We start from the raw sequence: 20,576 nt of genomic DNA on the forward strand, positions 1-20,576 counted from the left end.
TGAATGGTTAATTATGTTATGCTAGGGTAACGTATCTCAGGTGGAACTGTGAAATATGTTAATATTTCCATTGAACTTAATGGAAATACTTATACATATAACATTATACATATTTTTTACAATGTGTCATATTTAGTGATCTAGTCCTTTTTTGCTTTAAACAAAATCTAAAAGAGAACAAGCAAGAGAGCAAAACACAGTTTTACATATCTGCTATGAGTGTTTGTACAAGAAGAGTAATCTTCAAGGGAAAACAACACAGAGAAGCGGTATAGTTATAGTGATATTGTGTTTATTTCTCTAAAATGTTTCTTCAGACAGTCATTTTTCCTGAACTACTGCGCACGGACGTCACAACACGTCTTAACAGTGTAAAACCATAATTGTTGACTTAATTGAAATATAACAATAATATTCCTCTATTACAAAATACCCTGCTATTCACTGAGATACTAGTAAATCGTGTAAGACGTCATTAGTGTCCTCCACCACTAGAGGGCAGAGCTGTAGTGATACATTTAATGTTTAATCTAAGGTGACATTTTCTCTACTCTTCTGCCAGTAATAACACACAATGTGATTTACAGTCAGTGATGAAAGAACATCTTAAAAACATGTGACGTGAGTATGAACAACATTTCACAACTTACTGCTAACATGTCAATTCTAAACGTTTTGAGCATTTTCTAACCCCATTAAATTAGAAACTAAAATAAAATCCATCATACAATACACAAAAATCAAAACAACACTTACAATAAATAGCTCTAAAACTGAGCAGAAAAAGTAAAGAAAATCAAGAGGTGTTAAAAAATATATAATATATATTGTGCCTCACTGTCCTTTAGAGCTAAATATACCATGACATCTCATTGACTGATGACGGTGATGAGAGAACTATTGAATATGTGTCTCATCTTTGGTTCAAATAATACATAACAGAAGTGCACCCAGTAATCTTTTTCTTTTGTTTATGTTGCGCTGATGGTTTTATTGGACTTACAGGACACTGACATTTAGCCATGTGAATGCAGCATCATGCTAAAGTATTCAGATGGTGAGAAATGCACTAGTCAAAGTCATCAATAATAAATGAATCCTGTGAGCGACAGTATCAGAAAACAGGAACAGATTCACAATAAAGTAACTAATAGTTCATCTGGTGATTACTTCTGGTCATGTGATGTCCAATTGAAAAAAATATATAAAAAAATAAAATAAAAAAGCTTTTATTTAGCTACCACTATGACTGGAGTCTATTTAATGTTAATGTTTTTCAAAAAGAATAATTGTTTCTTTAGGGTTGCAATGTTTTTGAAAATTACTGAGTGCACCTGTAAAGGTAAACTCTTGAACAGTTAATATATCATTTAATTTGGTTATATTCATCAGTACCTGGATAGATGTCATTTGCTAATAGGCCTACACAACAGAACAACAATACATGAGCATGTGTTTTGCATAACATTTGTATTAATCGATATGATGCAGGATTATGCACAAATCTCACAGGTTTAATCTCACATGTCAAAACCTTAAAAATGAGTTAAATTTGTTTTCAGGGTGGCATATGTATTTTAAGGATTAATTAATCTATGTGAGGAGGACAAAAACAACATTGATTCTTTTTTTATTATTCTTATTCGATTCAATTCTCATTCACACTTGTTACCTAATTTACCGCACCAAGACTGAATTGTGTGAATATTGAATTAGGCAACATGTTTAACTGAGAACTGAAGCAATCTCTCGGCAATCAAAACGGTAAGTGCATGATGAGGTGCAAAGCATAGAACGGCCCCATCATTGTTAACAATGGTGAATGTCTGCAAGTAAATGTCAGGCATTTGAACCACATGATCATTATAGTCTAATGATTTCTTTTTCTATCAAATATGAAATACAATTTCAGTCAGTGCTTATAAACACAGCCATTTTCACACACTCCTCAATAAAAAGTTATTTAACAATGCAAGAATAAATAAGCACAGCTGCGCCGTTGTGTTCCAGATATTAATTACATATGATGGCTAATTAGTTTGCAGTAACAGCAACTTCATAGCACCTGGCAGGTTTGGTTTAGGTTTTATATTCATTACAATGCAGGTGATAAAATGTGACGAGCTGAAGACAAATGAGAGCAATGAGCACGCTTACGTCACCTTCTCACGCCTGTGTATTTTTAGAAGTGAGAAAACTAGGAACAAACTCCCTTTTAGCACCAAAATATCATGCAAAAATTCCATGCAAAAACTCCAGAATTGGATGTCATGTGACTGCATTTGACATGTGTGAGGCAATATAGTGTCGATCTGTGTTAGTGTATTAGCTTAGTGCTGATATAGAATGAATAAATTATATGAATTATTAACACATTGGCATGCTTAACATTGAATTAGTCTCAGAAAATACAATGCAATGCAAAAGCATAGTGTGTTTTGCTGCCCACGTCTGTTGGCTGTCTAACAAATCACAACTGCAAACAAGTGTGCTTGGCATTGAAGGGTACAGTCTAAAAATACATACATCTTTCACAATGACAAATCAATAATACATACTTGTCATTTATGTACAAGACAGTACATATACTGTTTAAAATGTCTCTTCTATATACTGTGCAGCTACCACATGTATGTTTTTGAAGTGTCTATCTGTGAGTTCTGAGGGTCAGCATTGCCCTCTTTTTCTTTTTCCGTCTCATTCTCCCAGAGGTTAATAAGTGGTGGGTAGAGTTCATTCAGAGGAATGGAAGTGGTGTGCTGCATGTATTTCTTGAGAGAGTGGTGACAAGATTTCTGCTTCATACGGTGTCCCATGTAGAACACCAATAGAGCCATTATGCAGATGGCAAACATTGAGCCCATGACCGCTGCCAGGGCTACGTTGGTCGGTTGGGCAACCATCTCCACAGCAAAGCTGGCTTCTTTGGTGGTCACATTGATGCAAGAGTGCTGGGTCTGTTCGGTACCAGTCATGGTCAGGCAAACTTGGTACTCCGTGGAAGGCAAGAGGTGTGTGAGGTTATACTCTTGGACATCTACGGGGACCTTCGCCGTGTAGCTAATCTGTGGGTTGTCGATTTTTACCATAGCACTGAGCCACTTGGGTTGCGACACCTCATGGTAGGAAGAGGCGTCGGATGGGTGCACCTTCCATTCGAGCACCACAGACTGGGCATGGACAATTTTTGCTAGGATTACCAAGGATCCCGTGGTGTTCAGCACACCTTGATGACCTCCAATAGGGCCCCTACCATGCCAGTTGCTCCTATCCACGTACACAGAGATGCTCCGGGTGTCGGCTCCCTCTGCATTCCAAGCAACACATGTGTAGAGACCAGCATCTTCGGGTTCAACATGTGGGATCTCTAGAGCACCTTGCTCTTGCATCCGATGCTTCTTCAGTATTCCTTCTCCCTCATTGGAGGATGGTGAAACAGCTTCAGAAGTGACTTTGTCTCCAGTTGGTGTCACCCAGTAAAACTGAGGTGCTGGATCTGCCACGGCCCAGCAGTTGAGTGTTAGAAGCTGTCCTAAGGTGACGTTGAGCTGCGGAGGGAAGGCGTGCTGAGAAATTAGAGGCAGGCAGGTATTGCTTGCCCCATTCCAACTTGCAGATACCACTTCCTGAAGGGATTGGCCAACAAGATGTGGTGGGGAGGCACAAAGAGTTATTTGGGGCTCCAACACTTTGAGGCTAGATTGGTTGCCCAGGATGGGCCACCAGTTGGCGAGACAATCGCACCTGAGTGGGTTGCCATGAAAACTGATTTCATCCAGACTGGGGAAAGCTGAAAAAATCTCATGGGGCAAAAGCATGAGGTCATTACTGTGGATCAGTAAGGTGCGCATGCCATGCATTTTCAAGAAAGCAGCTCGGTCTATGAAGAACAGGTGAGGGTTGTTATAAAGCTCCAATTTGGCCATTTGTGGTAAGTTAGAGAACGCGCCCCTCTCAACCGTCACAAGCTCCTCCATGTTGTTCAGACTGAGTTCCTCTAAGTGAGGAAAGTCTCGGAAGTCACCTTCCTGTATACGGACAATGGGATTTTTGTTAAGGTCAAGAAACTTGAGGCTCGGCAGAACGTGCAGCGCTTTCTTTGGCACAGCCGTGAGCTTGTTTTCAAAGAACGAGAGACTCTCGAGATAGTCCAATCCTTGGAAAGCACCCTCAGGTATTTCCCTGAGGCCCATTCCCGCGAGAACCAAGCTGTGCAATTTAGAGAGGGGGCTGAAGTTCATATCTTGCAGTCCGAGAATGGGATTTTCCCCTATCATTAGGATCTCAAGGTTGGGTAGGGACTCAAACCAATGGCTGTCTATTGCCACAAGCTTATTGGAGTTAAGGTGAAGCCTCAATAGGTTCCCCAAGCCTGAAAACGCATTAGGACCAATAGAAGATATCTGATTATGATTAATATAAAGCTCCTCTAAGTTGACTAGGTCCTTTACACACATATCAGGCAGCTCTTTAATTTGGTTTTCCTCAAGGTAAAGTGTGACCAGCTGGCTTAGGTTACTCAAGCCAACATCTTGGATTTGTGTGAAGTGGTTCTGGGACAGATCCAGTTCTGTGAGGTTTACCAAGCTCTGGAGTTCTGAGGTCACCCTGGAGATATTGTTGCTCTGAAGAAGCAGCACCTGAGTGTCGACTGAAATATTCCATGGGATTTTGCTCAAATGGAGCTCGTTGCAGTCAACAGTCTTGGCTTGGTGGTAGACCGACTGAGGCGTGTACCATGGGCGGGTCTCGCAGACACACTGGGCAGGGCAGAAGGGAACGGCAAGGGAACAGCGACAAACAGCCAAAACGAAACAGATTGCGAGCAGTGAAGTGGAAATGGCAGTTCTCTCCATATTGAGGATCTCTAGAGTGCTGCACCCAGCAGGTAGCTGACAGTTGGAGGGAAGATTTCTACAAAATGGAAGACAGGAATTTTCTCATCTAGCCCTGCAAAATGAAAAAGAAAGAAGATATATAAATCATGCAGATTATATGATGTCAGCCAAGTGCAAATGACATTAACGCCAACTTGAGATGAGATATTTATTAGCATCAGTTGCAGAAGGAATATTAAACAAACACCGGAATTTCTGCTCTCCTTAAGATCACACAAACAAACCAAAGCATCATTTGTTGCAATGACTAAATATCCAGAATTGACGTTTTTAATATTCTACACTTCGTTCCCCTGCTAGTGCTCAAAGATCACTCTGATAATTGATTATTCAGTCATCTCTCATTCTAGTCAAACAGGAAGCAATCGTTAGCAAGTATGCAGGATCGTTCCAGCCTGCATGCAAAAATACACCTGCCAAGCACAGGCTCCGATAAACACATGAAAGGAGCCACATATCAAAGCCTGAATGTGATGCACCGTACATCTCAATACCATCTTCCCGTAAATGTAAGTGCGCCTGGAAGAATTACACAATCTTGTAACCGGTGAGTGTAACAGCTCTCAGAGGGGCTGTAACTGTACAGGAGGAAAGGCCAAATGAACACCATTGCAATAAAACAGTTTCCAAGCACTTTATCACACTCTAAATATCCACCGGACAAAATATATCCAGGCCAGAGGCATTTGAGATCTCAGGAGCATATATTAGCCTCAAGCATTTTGGCTACTTTCGAATTTCCTTAGCACCACCTGACACATATTCAAGCTTCTGCAAGGCATTTGGAGTGAAAGCAACCTACATACAATAATGCACAATGGCATTTGTCTTCATCTTTTTTCAGTTTCATAAAAAAGAGATATACCCCCAGTTAAAACGGGAGCTTTTAGTGATGGGCTACCATTTGATCTCCCACTATGCTAGGGCCTGTAATGCATCTGTAATCGGTGCAAATGAGTTGAATTTAACTGGCAGGAGGTGCGAGAGAAGAACCGAAGCCTGTGAGCTATTAATAGGTCTTACAGCATGACTCACACAGACATTAAACTACAAAAATCTAAAAGTGCTACCATATGTTTTCACAAATCCTTAATTGAAGATGAAGATCAACAGAATTAATTAGAACAAACGGCATTACGGGCTTTAGGAGATTCTTGACGGTGGTTCTCAACTGGTAGGTCAAAGAATTCTGCTGATGGTTACAATGGGAAAAAAATCACCATGTACACTAACTGTGTGTAGTTAGAATAGACAAAAAAATTGACAGAAACTTTTTAAGGCTGTGGTTTAGAACCAACTCTACAATATGTTATTACAATACCAAACTATACAATATGATTTTAACACAAATCTATCTGTAACTTGTAGTTTTGTTGTAGTCTAAACAGTAAAGCAACGCAAATGTAAGTTCATGGAATCAGACTCAAAAGCATAAATGTAAATTCATTACTCGGTAGAAGCTATATGGACAGGTTGTGTGAAAAACTGAGACTAATTTGTTTTATGTGGTGAATTTTTGGCTCACTGTAATATTAATACATTCTGTGTTGGGTCACCACTTCATTCCCAATATAAAATCTGGGTCCAGAAGAAAAACAGTTGAGAATATGACACATTTCAAATGAAAGCTGATAAATTACAGAGTACTAAGTGGATGGAAAGTGACACTTATATTGTGCGCCATGTGTAACAACAACTTTGTTCAAAGCACATCACAGAGAGGAACAAAGTTTTGTCTATCACAAACCCCACATCCTGGCTGTGCATTAGAATAGACCCAGTGATGCAATGAGGTGCAACTTCCCTGTTATGTCATATGCAAAATAAAACACTTAGAGGAGAGGGGTTTTGTGTGCTTGATTCAATACTAACTGCTCATCTGACCTTAACAAAAAACATCCTGTGGTGAAATCATGGTAAGGAACTCTTACACATATTTCCCTATATATTCCCTATATAAATAATTTAGTTTATATTGAAAATATACAGAATAACATATCATGTTAAAATATTACAATATATTAAATAATTCATAAGATATTGCTGATTTTCATACATTGAATAATATGTGACAGTATATTTACACTTGTATATTGTAATGTATTCAATAATACACTTCATAATATAAATTTGTTACTATGTGTGTGTGTGTATAAATAGCCTTTAATAGTCATCCAATTGTTAAAAAAATCATAAAATAGATTTTTAGTAGACACCTTTTTCTTGTATACCATAACACATATTTTTGTATATGAAATGTATAACTATGCAAACAATAAAGTGAGAAAAATGAATATGTGCTCTTCTTTGACTTCACTGTTATATATTTTATATGCTCAAGTATAGTAACATAGTTTTTTTTATAATTCTTGTAATAAGTTCTTTGTAATTCATTATTCTTTATAATTTGTGTATATTCTGATAATGAATTCTGTCTAATTAATATTTTGTGAAATGTTTTATCATTTTTACTCTATTTGTATTTCTTATGACTATTTTAATTCCTTTTTATGTAACCTTTGTCTATGTAATTACCTTTGTGTATGAAATGTGCTACATATTTAAACTTGCTTTGCCTTACAAGTCCATGCATTTATCATAGTATGAATAAAATATAAGCACTAGTTCCCATATGTTGAAATACATTGTTTATTATATTGAATTATAAGTACATTCCCATATATTTTTGTCTTTCATAAGGGAAGCGCATTTTCACAATACCAAAAAAGTTATATGGTATTTACCATGTTGACAATACCATGGTGTCCTATACTGACAACTACTATGTAGGTTTAGGCGTCCACATTTATATACCACGTTATTTACACTCCAAGAAGTTCAGAAAAACATGGTAAAAAAATAGTACTTTTCATAATATGAAGAAGCTTTACATCAGTTAACGTCATGAACCTCTTGACTTCAGAGTGTGTGCTTGCAATACTGTGTGATATACACATTTACACAGAGACATGAGCTGCCTATTCTTGGGGTCTTTTAATCTGCTCAGCCCATGTAAAGTGCTCTCGCGTGCAGCGATAGGCCTGTTCAAAACAAAGACTGAACACGGACACGGCACTCAGACTGCACTGGCTCTGGAAATGAAAACAAGATGGGGAAAAATTACCCACCCTCAATCACCCCCTCCACACTCTGATCTTTCCATGCGTCACACACAAATTAACTCCCCTGAGAGGTGTGTTGAAGAGGGGCGAGATGAGACGGGGGAGGGGACAGTCAGACGGGTGGGGTGTGTCCCGCTTTTCTGCAAAGAGCCTCAAACGTCTGATGTACCTCAAAGACTTCTGCTGTACTGGTGCATAAAAGTCCAAAACATTTCATACCGAGCATGCAATCATTCGCATTTTGTTGTTGCTTGTTGTAGCTTCCTAGTCGGTTCAGGTAGGAAAGATCAGATTTTAACAACACTAGAACCACGTCTACACATGTACAACCTGTTTCTTTGGAAACAACGCTATTGGAAATCCCTATATAGGCTACCGTGAAACGTTGGCCTGCTCTACACAAGTGAATGCAAACACACCAATTCATAACACAATACAGGTATGCAATCCCAGTGAGAGGTGTATTGCTTACTTCAACATAAACCGTGTTCTTTCTCTCTTTCAGGTCAACTACTCTCATGAGAATCATGCTGAGCAAGGTAAATCATATGAACATGTTAATGGTTGTGTATGATACGGTTGTTATCAGATCTATCTATCTATCTATCTATCTATCTATCTATCTATCTATCTATCTATCTATCTATCTATCTATCTATCTATCTATCTATCTATCTATCTATCTATCTATCCATCTATCTATCTATCTATCTATCTATCTATCTATCTATCTATCTATCTATCTATTTAATTTTAGTGCTTCAACTTCAATTTATTTTATTTCATTTTTTTAAGTTTAAATTTGCTATAATTTGCATTTCATTTAAGCTTAAAAATGATTTTCAATAGTTTCAGTTAACAATAACAACACTGCTGAGAAACAAGTGTCTGCTTTCAGAAGAGACCATTATTATGCCAGCAATGCGTTGGCCAAGCATTTACATCCACGTTAGCATATTTGCGTATATTTCTTGCCTAAGGCTAGAGAGCTTCTCTGTTCCCTGTGTGCTAAGTTTCATTCTGCCAACTCGTGCATTTTAAGAGCAACTGGGAAATATTCTTGGGGGAAAAAGACAAAAAGACTACTGTAGACATATAGTAAGAATATAGAGCTAGCAGCACAGATCATATTAATATTTTTGATAAGATATATTTGAGTTCATGTTGAGAAATATTGTTGAGATATCCCTTGAAATGCTACAGATAAAAAAAATAAAACCACAAACGTCTCCTTTTGCTTTCCATTTAATCTCATTGCTGTCTCAGAGGAACAGCTGAGATTTTAAGAGATCTACTTTGTGATATTTCAAACCGTTACATGACTAAAAATAAAGGTTCCAAAAGAGGCTTTCACAGTGATGGCACAGATGAACCATTTTGGGTTCCCCAAAGAAGCTTTCAGTGATTCCTAAAAAACATTCTAATTAACCTAAAGAAACATTTTTCCACTATTAAGAACATTTTGTTCAATTGAAAGCTTCCATACATATTAAAGTTTCTTCGTGGAACCAAAGATTCATATAAAGAACATTTATTTTTAAGAGTGTATGTAAGCTTTGATCCTTTAACAGACTGGAGACAGATCATCTTAAGCAGCAGCCATCTTGCTGCCGCAGAGATCAGATCACCTTCAGCGATGAGGAAAGGTGGAGTGTGTGAGAGGCCAGCAGAGAGGTTTCTGTGTGTGTGTGAGTCTCAGTCTGGCTGTAGTGTGTGACACTACTCCACACGCCTGTCTGATCGCATTAGACACTGGGACGGTCGTTCTGGACGTAACCCCCCCGGCCCCTCTGCACGGCAGGAAATGGGGCCACCTTGCCTGATGCCATGGCAACCTGACAGGAAGAAGCAAATAGGACCAGCCCTTGGGGCTTCCTACTGCATATGTGTGTGATGGGACATACAGACACAGTGTGAGAGAGAGAGAGAGAGAGCTGAAAGAAAGAGTGAATGAGAGAGTGACTTAGTGAATCTGGAATATAAATACACAGTTGAGAGATCACAGTAATAAGACCCTAAAGGAAAAGAAGATGAAAAAGACAAAAATAGACAGCAAATTTACCCTCAGAAAAAAATGAATCTCTTTAAACTCTGGGAACTATCCATTTAAAAAGATATAATCGTTTGCCAAAAAAGGAGTAAAAATTAATTTTACTAATAGTTAATATATACATATATATATATATATATATATACATACAATATTTGATATTCAAAAAATGTATTAAATATCAAACATCATATATTCAGTTATGAAAGATAATATATATATAATTGTTAAATACAACCCGAATTCCGGAAAAGTTGGGACGTTTTTTAAATTTTAATAAAATGAAAACTAAAAGACTTTCAAATCACATGAGCCAATATTTTATTCACAATAGAACATAGATAACATAGCAAATGTTTAAACTGAGAAAGTTTACAATTTTATGCACAAAATGAGCTCATTTCAATTTTGATTTCTGCTACAGGTCTCAAAATAGTTGGGACGGGGCATGTTTACCATGGTGTAGCATCTCCTTTTCTTTTCAAAACAGTTTGAAGACGTCTGGGCATTGAGGCTATGAGTTGCTGGAGTTTTACTGTTGGAATTTGGTCCCATTCTTGCCTTATATAGATTTCCAGCTGCTGAAGAGTTCGTGGTCGTCTTTGACGTATTTTTCGTTTAATGATGTGCCAAATGTTCTCTATAGGTGAAAGATCTGGACTGCAGGCAGGCCAGGTTAGCACCCGGACTCTTCTACGACGAAGCCATGCTGTTGTTATAGCTGCAGTATGTGGTTTTGCCTTGTCCTGCTGAAATAAACAAGGCCTTCCCTGAAATAGACGTTGTTTGGAGGGAAGCATATGTTGCTCTAAAACCTTTATATACCTTTCAGCATTCACAGAGCCTTCCAAAACATGCAAGCTGCCCATACCGTATGCACTTATGCACCCCCATACCATCAGAGATGCTGGCTTTTGAACTGAACGCTGATAACATGCTGGAAGGTCTCCCTCCTCTTTAGCCCGGAAGACACGGTGTCCGTGATTTCCAACAAGAATGTCAAATTTGGACTCGTCTGACCATAAAACACTATTCCACTTTGAAATAGTCCATTTTAAATGAGCCTTGGCCCACAGGACACGACGGCGCTTCTGGACCATGTTCACATATGGCTTCCTTTTTGCATGATAGAGCTTTAGTTGGCATCTGCTGATGGCACGGCGGATTGTGTTTACCGACAGTGGTTTCTGAAAGTATTCCTGGGCCCATTTAGTAATGTCATTGACACAATCATGCCGATGAGTGATGCAGTGTCGTCTGAGAGCCCGAAGACCACGGGCATCCAATAAAGGTCTCCGGCCTTGTCCCTTACGCACAGAGATTTCTCCAGTTTCTCTGAATCTTTTGATGATGTAATGCACTGTAGATGATGAGATTTGCAAAGCCTTTGCAATTTGACGTTGAGGAACATTGTTTTTAAAGTTTTCCACAATTTTTTTACGCAGTCTTTCACAGATTGGAGAGCCTCTGCCCATCTTTACTTCTGAGAGACTCTGCTTCTCTAAGACAAAGCTTTTATAGCTAATCATGTTACAGACCTGATATCAATTAACTTAATTAATCACTAGATGTTCTCCCAGCTGAATCTTTTCAAAACTGCTTGCTTTTTTAGCCATTTGTTGCCCCCGTGCCAACTTTTTTGAGACCTGTAGCAGGCATTAAATTTTAAATTAGCTAATTAAGTGGATAAAAGTGTAAAATTTCTCAGTTTAAACATTTGCTACGTTATCTATGTTCTATTGAGAATAAAATATTGGCTCATGTGATTTGAAAGTCTTTTAGTTTTCATTTTATTAAAATTTAAAAAACGTCCCAACTTTTCCGGAATTCGGGTTGTAACACTGGCAATAATACTAAATATTTTTGATTAATATTTATTTTAAAAGGTCAGAATTTATGGATAATTTTTTACATTTTTAGTTACAGCTTCTACCAGGTGAGGCTCACTGCCAAAACTAACAAGCCAAAACTTTTATTATTCTTAAATGAATTTAAATATATATATTACATGAGGTAGCCATGCATTCTGAAAACAACAACAACAACAACAACGACAACATATACATAAAACATAACATAAAAATCACTATAGTGTTTGAACACTATATTTTAATTGTTTGTGTGTGTGTGTGTGTGTGTGTGTGTGTGTGTGTGTGTGTGTGTCTGTGTGTTTTCACATTCAAACAACATGATCAAACAACACATACTCTGAATTGCATGAGTCTCTCTATCATGTGCCAAAGTCCTCATGATCTGAAAAATAATGAATTAAGTGCTATATTGTGGAACAGATGTTGTTTGATTCACTCAGTTCTTCATTATAAAAGTTGTGCCACTCAGCTCAGTGACCAAGCCAAGTGCACTGAATGAATGGCTCAGATTGTAATTTAAGAGAGATTATCCAGACAGCTGTTCACAAGTCTGGTGCAAAAGTTCTACAGCTCGATCTTCAACTTTTAAAAGTGATTATGTTTCACATTCTGTAATGTACACAGAATATAACAATGCAGTGCTATTGCAAACCATTAAAATGTAATGATATGAACATGTACACATGGCCACATACATCAGATCAAAGTACAACAATGGAAAGCAAGACAATGGTGTTGTTCCCCATAGATGTGCTGTAGTAGAGCGGTGATTGGAGATTAGGAGAGTGCATAACCAATAACCCTTTGGGGCTGATCTCTCTTTTAGTACACTTTCCTTTCCTTTTTATTTGCCATGCCTGAACACAGCCCCTCACATCTGCAAACGTATTGGAACCGATGAAAAATTCATGGATGGGTTATTAATTATTGAGGGCACTGCAGGCAGGTCTTTAATTTTCATCCTTGGCTTTTGCTGGTAAAAATGGGGGGAAAGCAGCTGTTAATTGGTGTGAAGGAAAGCTGCATCTGGGCCGTCACAATTTGTCAACAATTCATGACCTCATTTGTGTTTCAACCCTTCATCACTTTCTCACACACTAATATGTATTACTAATATCAACTTACACATTACAGTTCAAGTGGATAACCAACACAGCACAAACTGTTAAATAAATGTTTAATTAATATAAATCCAGTCCATGGCTAATAAACATCAGGTGATGTAATGTGATGAGAAATATTTAATGAAAACGATATAAAAATATTCACCCTCAGGCCATCCAAGATCTAGATGCGTTTAATGAGTTTGTTTCTTCATCAGAACAGATTTGGAGAAATTTAGCATTACATCACTTGCTGGTTCCTCTGCAGTGAATGGGTGCCATCAGAATGAGAGTCCAAACAGCTGATAAAAACATCACAATAATCTACAAGTAATCCACACAACTCCAGTCCATCAGTTATTGTCTTGTAAGAAACAAGTCCATCATTAAGGTGTTCCTTTAAATACCAGGGCATGTATTCATAAAGAATCTTAATGCAAAAAGTAGCTCCTAGTGACTAAATTCTAAGAAAATTCTTAGAAATGTGGGCGTTTACTCTTAAAATTAAAGAAAATATCCTAGTAAAGAAAAAAAGTAATTCAGAAAGCATCTTAACCCTTAAAAGAGGTCTTAAGCTCAAACTTGTTAGGAGGACAGATGAGGACTTTTAAGAGACTTAAGAGTTTCTTTAGCAAATGGCAGAAAGACGAAGAGGCAGAAGAAATGTGTTGCAGACAATGGATGACAGTGAGTTAATAAGACGCTATAGATTAGATCATGCAGGGATCATGTTTGTGACTGATCTTGTTAGAGACGTGCTAACATCTCCGACACAGCGCAGAAATGCTATAGCGCCAGAAATTAAACTACATTAATCACTAAATTACGATATTTGGCAACTGGGAAAATGCAAGAATGCAATAGTGATGATTTGGGTCCGTCACAACCTTCTGTAAGCAGAGTGATCACACAAACAATTACAGCACTTTCAGAACATCTTATTGTGTCACAGTTCATTTCGTTTTCACTGGACTTTCCCACCTTGCAGGCTCAAAAAACTATATTTATGAATATAGCAGGCTTATAGGTGCGCACAAGCAGGGGGAATGAACCGTTAATAGTTTGTGCTATACGCTCCCATGTCTGCTTCTTGTCCCTTGCTGTGACACCCGGCCCAAATTTTCCTTTAAGAATGGCTTTGTGTTCATCCACTAACTGGGCTAACAGTAAACACTGTTCCTCTGTCCAGTTTGGCTTTCTCGTCCTTCTTGGTTTTGATTCCATGTTTGATACATTAAAACCAACATTCAAACTGCCACTTAAATAGGACAGCAATCACTGTAATTGGAAAGAGTGGAACAATTTTTAGCATTCTAAGCCAATCAAATACCTTATAGGAAATTACAAGCATGGTAAATAAAAAAAGGATTTATATACACACATATAATGTGTGTGTGTGTGTGTGTGTGTGTGTGTGAGAGAGAGAGAGAGAACGGTCAAATAGTAAATTACTCATGTAAATTCAAAGTGAGAATTAGAATAGACCCTATACTTAAAATCACTCTTTTTTTTCCTTCTTGGACAACCAACCAATCACAGTCTTCAAAAGATTGTGTCATACATATCAACGGGGTCAACCCCGCCTCCTCACTAAGATGAAAGTTTTTGTCTTTTCCTTACTCAGAGTTGCTCTCAGATCGGTCCCGAATTGCTCTTAAGCTAAGACTCCTACGTAAAAGTTTTCAAGCTAAATTAAGAGTTTTCTGAGAGGATTCTTAGAATCTTTATGAATACGGGCCCAGGCCATAATCCACTGTAACACTTCCTCCAGTAAAAGGTCAAAAACATCTTAATGATAGATTTGTTTCTTATAAACACACATCTTTTCAAGTCACAGGACATTAATTGATGGACTGCAGAGATGTGGATTAATCGTGGATTACTGTGATGTTTTTATCAGCTGTTTGGACTCTAATTGTGACAGCACCCATTCACTGCAGAGGAACCATTAGTGAGCAAGTGATATAATGCTAAATTGTTATGCTCCAATTCTGTTTCCATGAAGAAACAAATGCATTTATATCCTGGATGGCCTGGAAATGAGTAAATTGTCAGCGAATTTCAAATTTTGGGTGAACGATTCCTTTAAGAAAACCTATATGATTTATAAAATTCAGTTTGTTGACGTGAGCCAGTATACATTTCATCAAAGTAACATCCAAAGCTGTGAAGAGAGTCAAATAAAAGCTGTACTGGAGCTAGTGCAGCATTTAAATTAAATAGGATGCATACTGAATCAAAGAAACGCCAGCGTAAGCATTTTTGTGAGAGAAAAACACTTAAAATTCAAAGCTTTCTTTTTTGATGCCAATAAATGCAATTGGAGGGCCTACTAAATTATTTGCCCTATCACCGCACTGCTGAGGTGAAAAAACACAGAGCATTAAATGTAAATACCCAGAACACATCTCATCCACATCCACCCACCACACAGCACATACTTATTGGTGTCAAAAAAAAAAGGACAGAGAACTGTTGCTTGGAGAGTGGGCTGAGTGAAAAAACATACTTATGACTCACTGTTTAAATGTCTCTAATGAAACATTACAGAGTAAAGATAAGTTTTGGCAATATTTGAGGCTGGAAACCTAACATGAGCAAACTCTAGCAAGAGTCAGCGTGTACCAAACAGTGATGTGCGTGCACAATTCAGGACTGAACTCAGAATGCCTTTTAGGGCATGTTTACACTTGGTTTTTACACTTGATTAAAATAAACTCTGGTGTGATTGCCTAGAGATAGTTCAGTTGATTTGAATAAGTGTGAACGCTACCATATATACGAACTTGGTGCAGCAGACTAAAATCCACCTTTTTAATTCTGCTGCAGTTTGACTGATATTTATAAGCAACACAGACCAAAAACATCTAAACAAGCCAAAACAGGACATGATGTCACAAGATGCAACCCTAAAAAGGCTAGAATGCTCATGTATACCTGGTTCTTATTGCACTTTGCAGTTCAGTAAAGGCATCGGAACCGCTGTCTCTTTGCAACTGTCTCTCTGTGTGCAACATTCATATTTCTGCCTCTGTTTTGACTTCCTTTGCACATTTGTTAACAGCTGGTAAAAATACCACCGCATGTACAGTATACACATGCAACAAGTCGATTCAACCGGCACAGCATTGATTGGGATGCTCGGAAAATTTGCTTAATATACTTCATAAAAGCTGTCCAATGAGGTTGTTACCATATCCTTATGCCTTTTGTTTTGTATCTTTAGTTCATTGAGCTAAGTGAACAAGCAAACCAGGACTCATTTTCCTTGCCTGTATCATTTTGTTGAATATAGACTGATGGGAGGGATTTGAAGTAGAATTTCTTCACTTCAGCTGTACATCTGTTCTATTCCTGCCGTTTTAATTTGATTTCCTGTAGGGTGTGGCTTATTCAGATTCTCACTGATCAGTTTAAAGGAACTAAATGTTTAATACAAAACCAGGTACTAAATGGTAAGTGAATGGAGCTGTACCCCCTGCTTTCTCTCTGGCCACTTTTTTTCTTGGTTCAATTGAACATTTAGCGCCCTGTGAAAGCGAGAATCATTTCTGATTAAGAAGATAAGATAGGAAGTGGACAGGACAAGAGAGACAGAGTGAAAGTGAGTGAGACAGATAAACTGAACTGTCGACAGAGACACGCAGTGATGGAGAGAGATGGAGCTGATAGCATCTCTCAGGGGACAGGAGGACTCGCTCAAGGACAAGTCCAAGAGTTATTTCATGTTCATTTGTTCTGGGCCACAAAAGACCTGATGCATTTCTCCACCCACACAATATAATCTGAGTACTTTATAGATTACGTGTGACTTAACTCGTTTTTCACATTGATTTTTAATAATGTAATCATAAAAATGCCAAATTGAAATAATAAAAATTACACTAAAAAGGTTGAAATATTTTACTAAACTATATAAAGAGTATAAAAAGTTTATACATAATTCATATATAATACAGCATTAAACCTGAAGTATATTATATATAAAGTATTTAAAGGGAAATGGTTACATTCATATTTTTTTATTATTAAATCCACTATTTTTATATATATATTGTTCTAGTCAATACAAAATTTAATGCAAATAATTAAATAGTAATAAACTTGAATGGTAATTAATTTAATGGTAATTAAATAACAGAACAATGAAGAGTAATCCCTTAATTTTTAAGGGGAATGTAATTAAGTTAAGTTAATTACATAGTAATGCATTACACCAAACACTGTGTTTTACCAAAAAAATATATTATTGTTAAACATTTCACATAAAGAATATGTATATCCATTTTTTTAAAGAATTAACATATATGTAGGTTATCTAAAACATTATATTCATGTGTGTGTGTGTGCAATAATCATTTTTAAATACATATTTAAAGAATATACATGTAACAATATTTAGATGTATATAAATATTGGTAATGCTAGAGAACGGCACTAATGCTAAAGTCATGTTCAATTTTCAGGAACACATAAACTACTGAAAAAAATATGCATGCCTTGAAGTTTCTTTGGAGAAGTGACTACAACGTGCATAAATGTAAAAAAAAAAAAAAAAAAAAAAAAAAAACACAGGTGCATGCACTATGAAATATGATTTGTAATAGTTGTCCACCACTGTAGGCCAAAACAGATGTTGATTTGTTAATTTTTCTGGTAATAATATCTCACTCTGGGATTCTATCATTAAGCCATAAGGAACAGGGAAAGCAGCCCAAGGAAATAAATCCACAGTTAGTAAACAAATGGAGTGTGTGATCACATGAACTGAGGATGTAAGCATCCATTATGAGTGTTAAGGGTTCCTGTGCTGTCTCTGCTACATTCACTCATATTCCCATGGGCCATTTTCTTCTGGTTTGCTCCTTCAGAGGTCTTCTGCGCTGCTTTATTTAGAGCAGCTATAATTAAACAGCGCGTTTTCGTTCAGTGCATGCAAACACAACTATCAAGGCACTTAAACGAGAAAACACCTCACAGGATACGGTGCCAAAATTGAGTCGTCAACTATGATTTAAGTCACGATGCACTGTTTCTGCTTCTAAATCATATCTTCCAGATATGCCTGATATGAAATTATACTAATACAGCAGCAGTTCTGTTATTTTGTTATATTTTTTGATCAAACACTCCTTTACACTCTCAGAAAAAAAGGTCCAAAAGCTGACACTGGGGCGGCAACCTTTCACAATGTACCATTTGGGTACAAATATGTAAACTTCAGGTGCTAAGTCTAATATGTACCTTTTAGGGGTAAATAAGGTACAAAAGTGTAATTTTTTTAAATGTAACATCCCTGTTACAGCTTTTATGCCTTTTGTACAAGAGAGTGCATCAATAAGAACATGATTTAAATATTATTATGTATTACTATTGTTATAAAACGCATTATTATAAAGCAGATATGACTGAAAATTAGGTGAGGAGATTCAGTGGATCCATCTAGGTATATAAAAACTAATTTTACACATATTTTAAACAAACACTTACACTTCAAACTTTAAATGACAGTTACTGTAAGAAATAAATAAAATAGTAAGACCATATAGTAATCATATGCAAGCAGCACGACAAAATTACACAGTAAATACATGTAGTTTTCTCAGTAATTGCGGTGTAAGCTGTAACATCAAAACTGTCATTTAAAGCGTGACCCAAATGAAAAATACAATACTTAATAGCCTAAATTAATAATAAAATGCATATAATAAACAAACAATCAAGGGGTTTTAAACGTGTCTCTGTGTTATTTGAGTCTCTTCAGATGCTTCCTGGAGCAGGTGAATAGGATTGGACTATCACCGTAATGAAAGAAAGAGATAAGCTCAAACTTCAGAGCACAACCCTCCAACTCTTACTATATTAGCGGTTTTATTGTCTGTTAGCAGTACCAGCAGTCTGTAAGTTTTTAACTTCTGAACTGAAACCGCGAATGCTAAAGAGATGCTTTTAAGAAACGCCCTTACCTCCAGCGATTGAAGGATGGATCCGATCTAGGGTCTCACTCTCACCTATTTCTCTACTATTATGTTGCAAATTTGAGTAAATGTTCACTTCTGCTTCAGGCAGTTGATTCGATTTTGCGTTTGCTTATTTTAACCTATATGTGAAGTCCATCATCACCCTCTCAGTCCGTTCGAAAGCTTGCCTCCGGTGAGAAATTATTCTCGCATCACCAGCATCAGCATCGCTCCCTTATGCATCTTTTACTGTGTATTTGAAGCGCCCTTACACGCCGAGGCCACGCCCCATCGCTGCCTCCCGTTACACTGTCATTAACCAATGGGAATGTGAGACCAGGTCGCTCCGCCAATGGAACGTGGGGGCGGGGCATCGTTCTATCCCATAGCAATGATGTAATGGTCCAGTGTTCGCTCTGCCTCCAGGTTGAGCTCCTGCGGCAGCGGCAGCGGCAGCGTCAGCGTCAGCGTCAGTCATAAAGAATAACCCTGCCATCAGCGCTGAGCTCATACAGGCTCGTATTTCTGTTTCAGACAAAACCATGATGTCAGAAATAACCCGAACACCTTTATCCTCTCGAGACCAAGCAAACAAAAAGAATATGGTCACTTTTAGAAACACGAAAAACATTATTTTAAAGCTTTACAAATCTTGATGACACTATACTGTATAAAAATATATATTTTAAATTATTTTAATTTCATTTTAATTTCATTTATATATTTTGTTTATTTATAATTTAAAATAAATAAAATTAGTATTTTATATTTGTTATTTTTAAAATGTTATTTTATAGTAATCTTTATAATAATTAGATTAGTATTTTTAGTATTAGTATTAGTATTATATATATATATATATATATATATATATATATATATATATATATAATACAATTATTGAAACATCATTTGGAACCAAGCAAACTTTCTTTTCTTTCTTTTCTTTTTTTTCATATTATAAATATGTATAACATGGCTAATATGGTTTCACATATAGATTTTTTTTACTTTTATTTTTGCCTTTTTAACATTAGTTATTTATTTTATATATGTTTTTATTTGGTGTATTTTTTTTTATAACCATAATTATTATTTTATATTTGTGTGAGTTTTAATTTAGTTTTAATTTTTTCACCTGCTTTTATTATCTTTATAAACATTTTGTTAAAATTTTTTCATATTTATTTAATTTCATATTTAGGATATATTTGGCTCATATTTCTTATTGTTTTTCTTTTGGTCATGAATTTTGCTTACCATTATGATTTTTTTTTTATTTATTTTTTTTTATTATGACATCCTCTAAAACCATGGAATCATTTTTTCTTTAACATTTTTCTCTATGTGTTTTCATTTTTTAACATTTGTTTTATGTTTTATGTATTTTTTCAGATAATAATAAAATTGTTATCATAACCTATTTTATTCTTGCAGTGTCTGCCAGCAGCATTCTTGCAGATTTCAGACATGTCATCGCATGTGTTTTGACTGAGACAGCTTCGGTACTTGGTTTTATATAGTCATAATTAAAAGTGTAGGCTTCATATGATGAAACGTTTGGGGACGCCT

At 36.6% G+C, this 20,576-nt stretch overlaps 1 protein-coding gene across 1 annotated transcript; it reads right to left on the reverse strand.

The window, feature by feature from the left end:
• Positions 1–278: 278 nt before the first annotated feature.
• Positions 279–19,272, reverse strand: LOC132098043 (leucine-rich repeat neuronal protein 1-like). Its single transcript, XM_059504150.1, has 2 exons — positions 19,011–19,272; positions 279–4,950 (listed from the first exon to the last, which is right to left on the reverse strand). The coding sequence occupies exon 2, from the start codon at positions 4,854–4,856 to the stop codon at positions 2,622–2,624; it is 2,235 nt and encodes a 744-aa protein (XP_059360133.1). The 5' UTR covers positions 4,857–4,950; positions 19,011–19,272; the 3' UTR covers positions 279–2,621.
• Between the last annotated feature and the right edge of the window lie 1,304 nt (positions 19,273–20,576).

The sequence above is a fragment of the Carassius carassius genome, chromosome 21 (genome assembly GCF_963082965.1).
Source record: "Carassius carassius chromosome 21, fCarCar2.1, whole genome shotgun sequence".
NCBI lineage: Eukaryota > Metazoa > Chordata > Actinopteri > Cypriniformes > Cyprinidae > Carassius > Carassius carassius.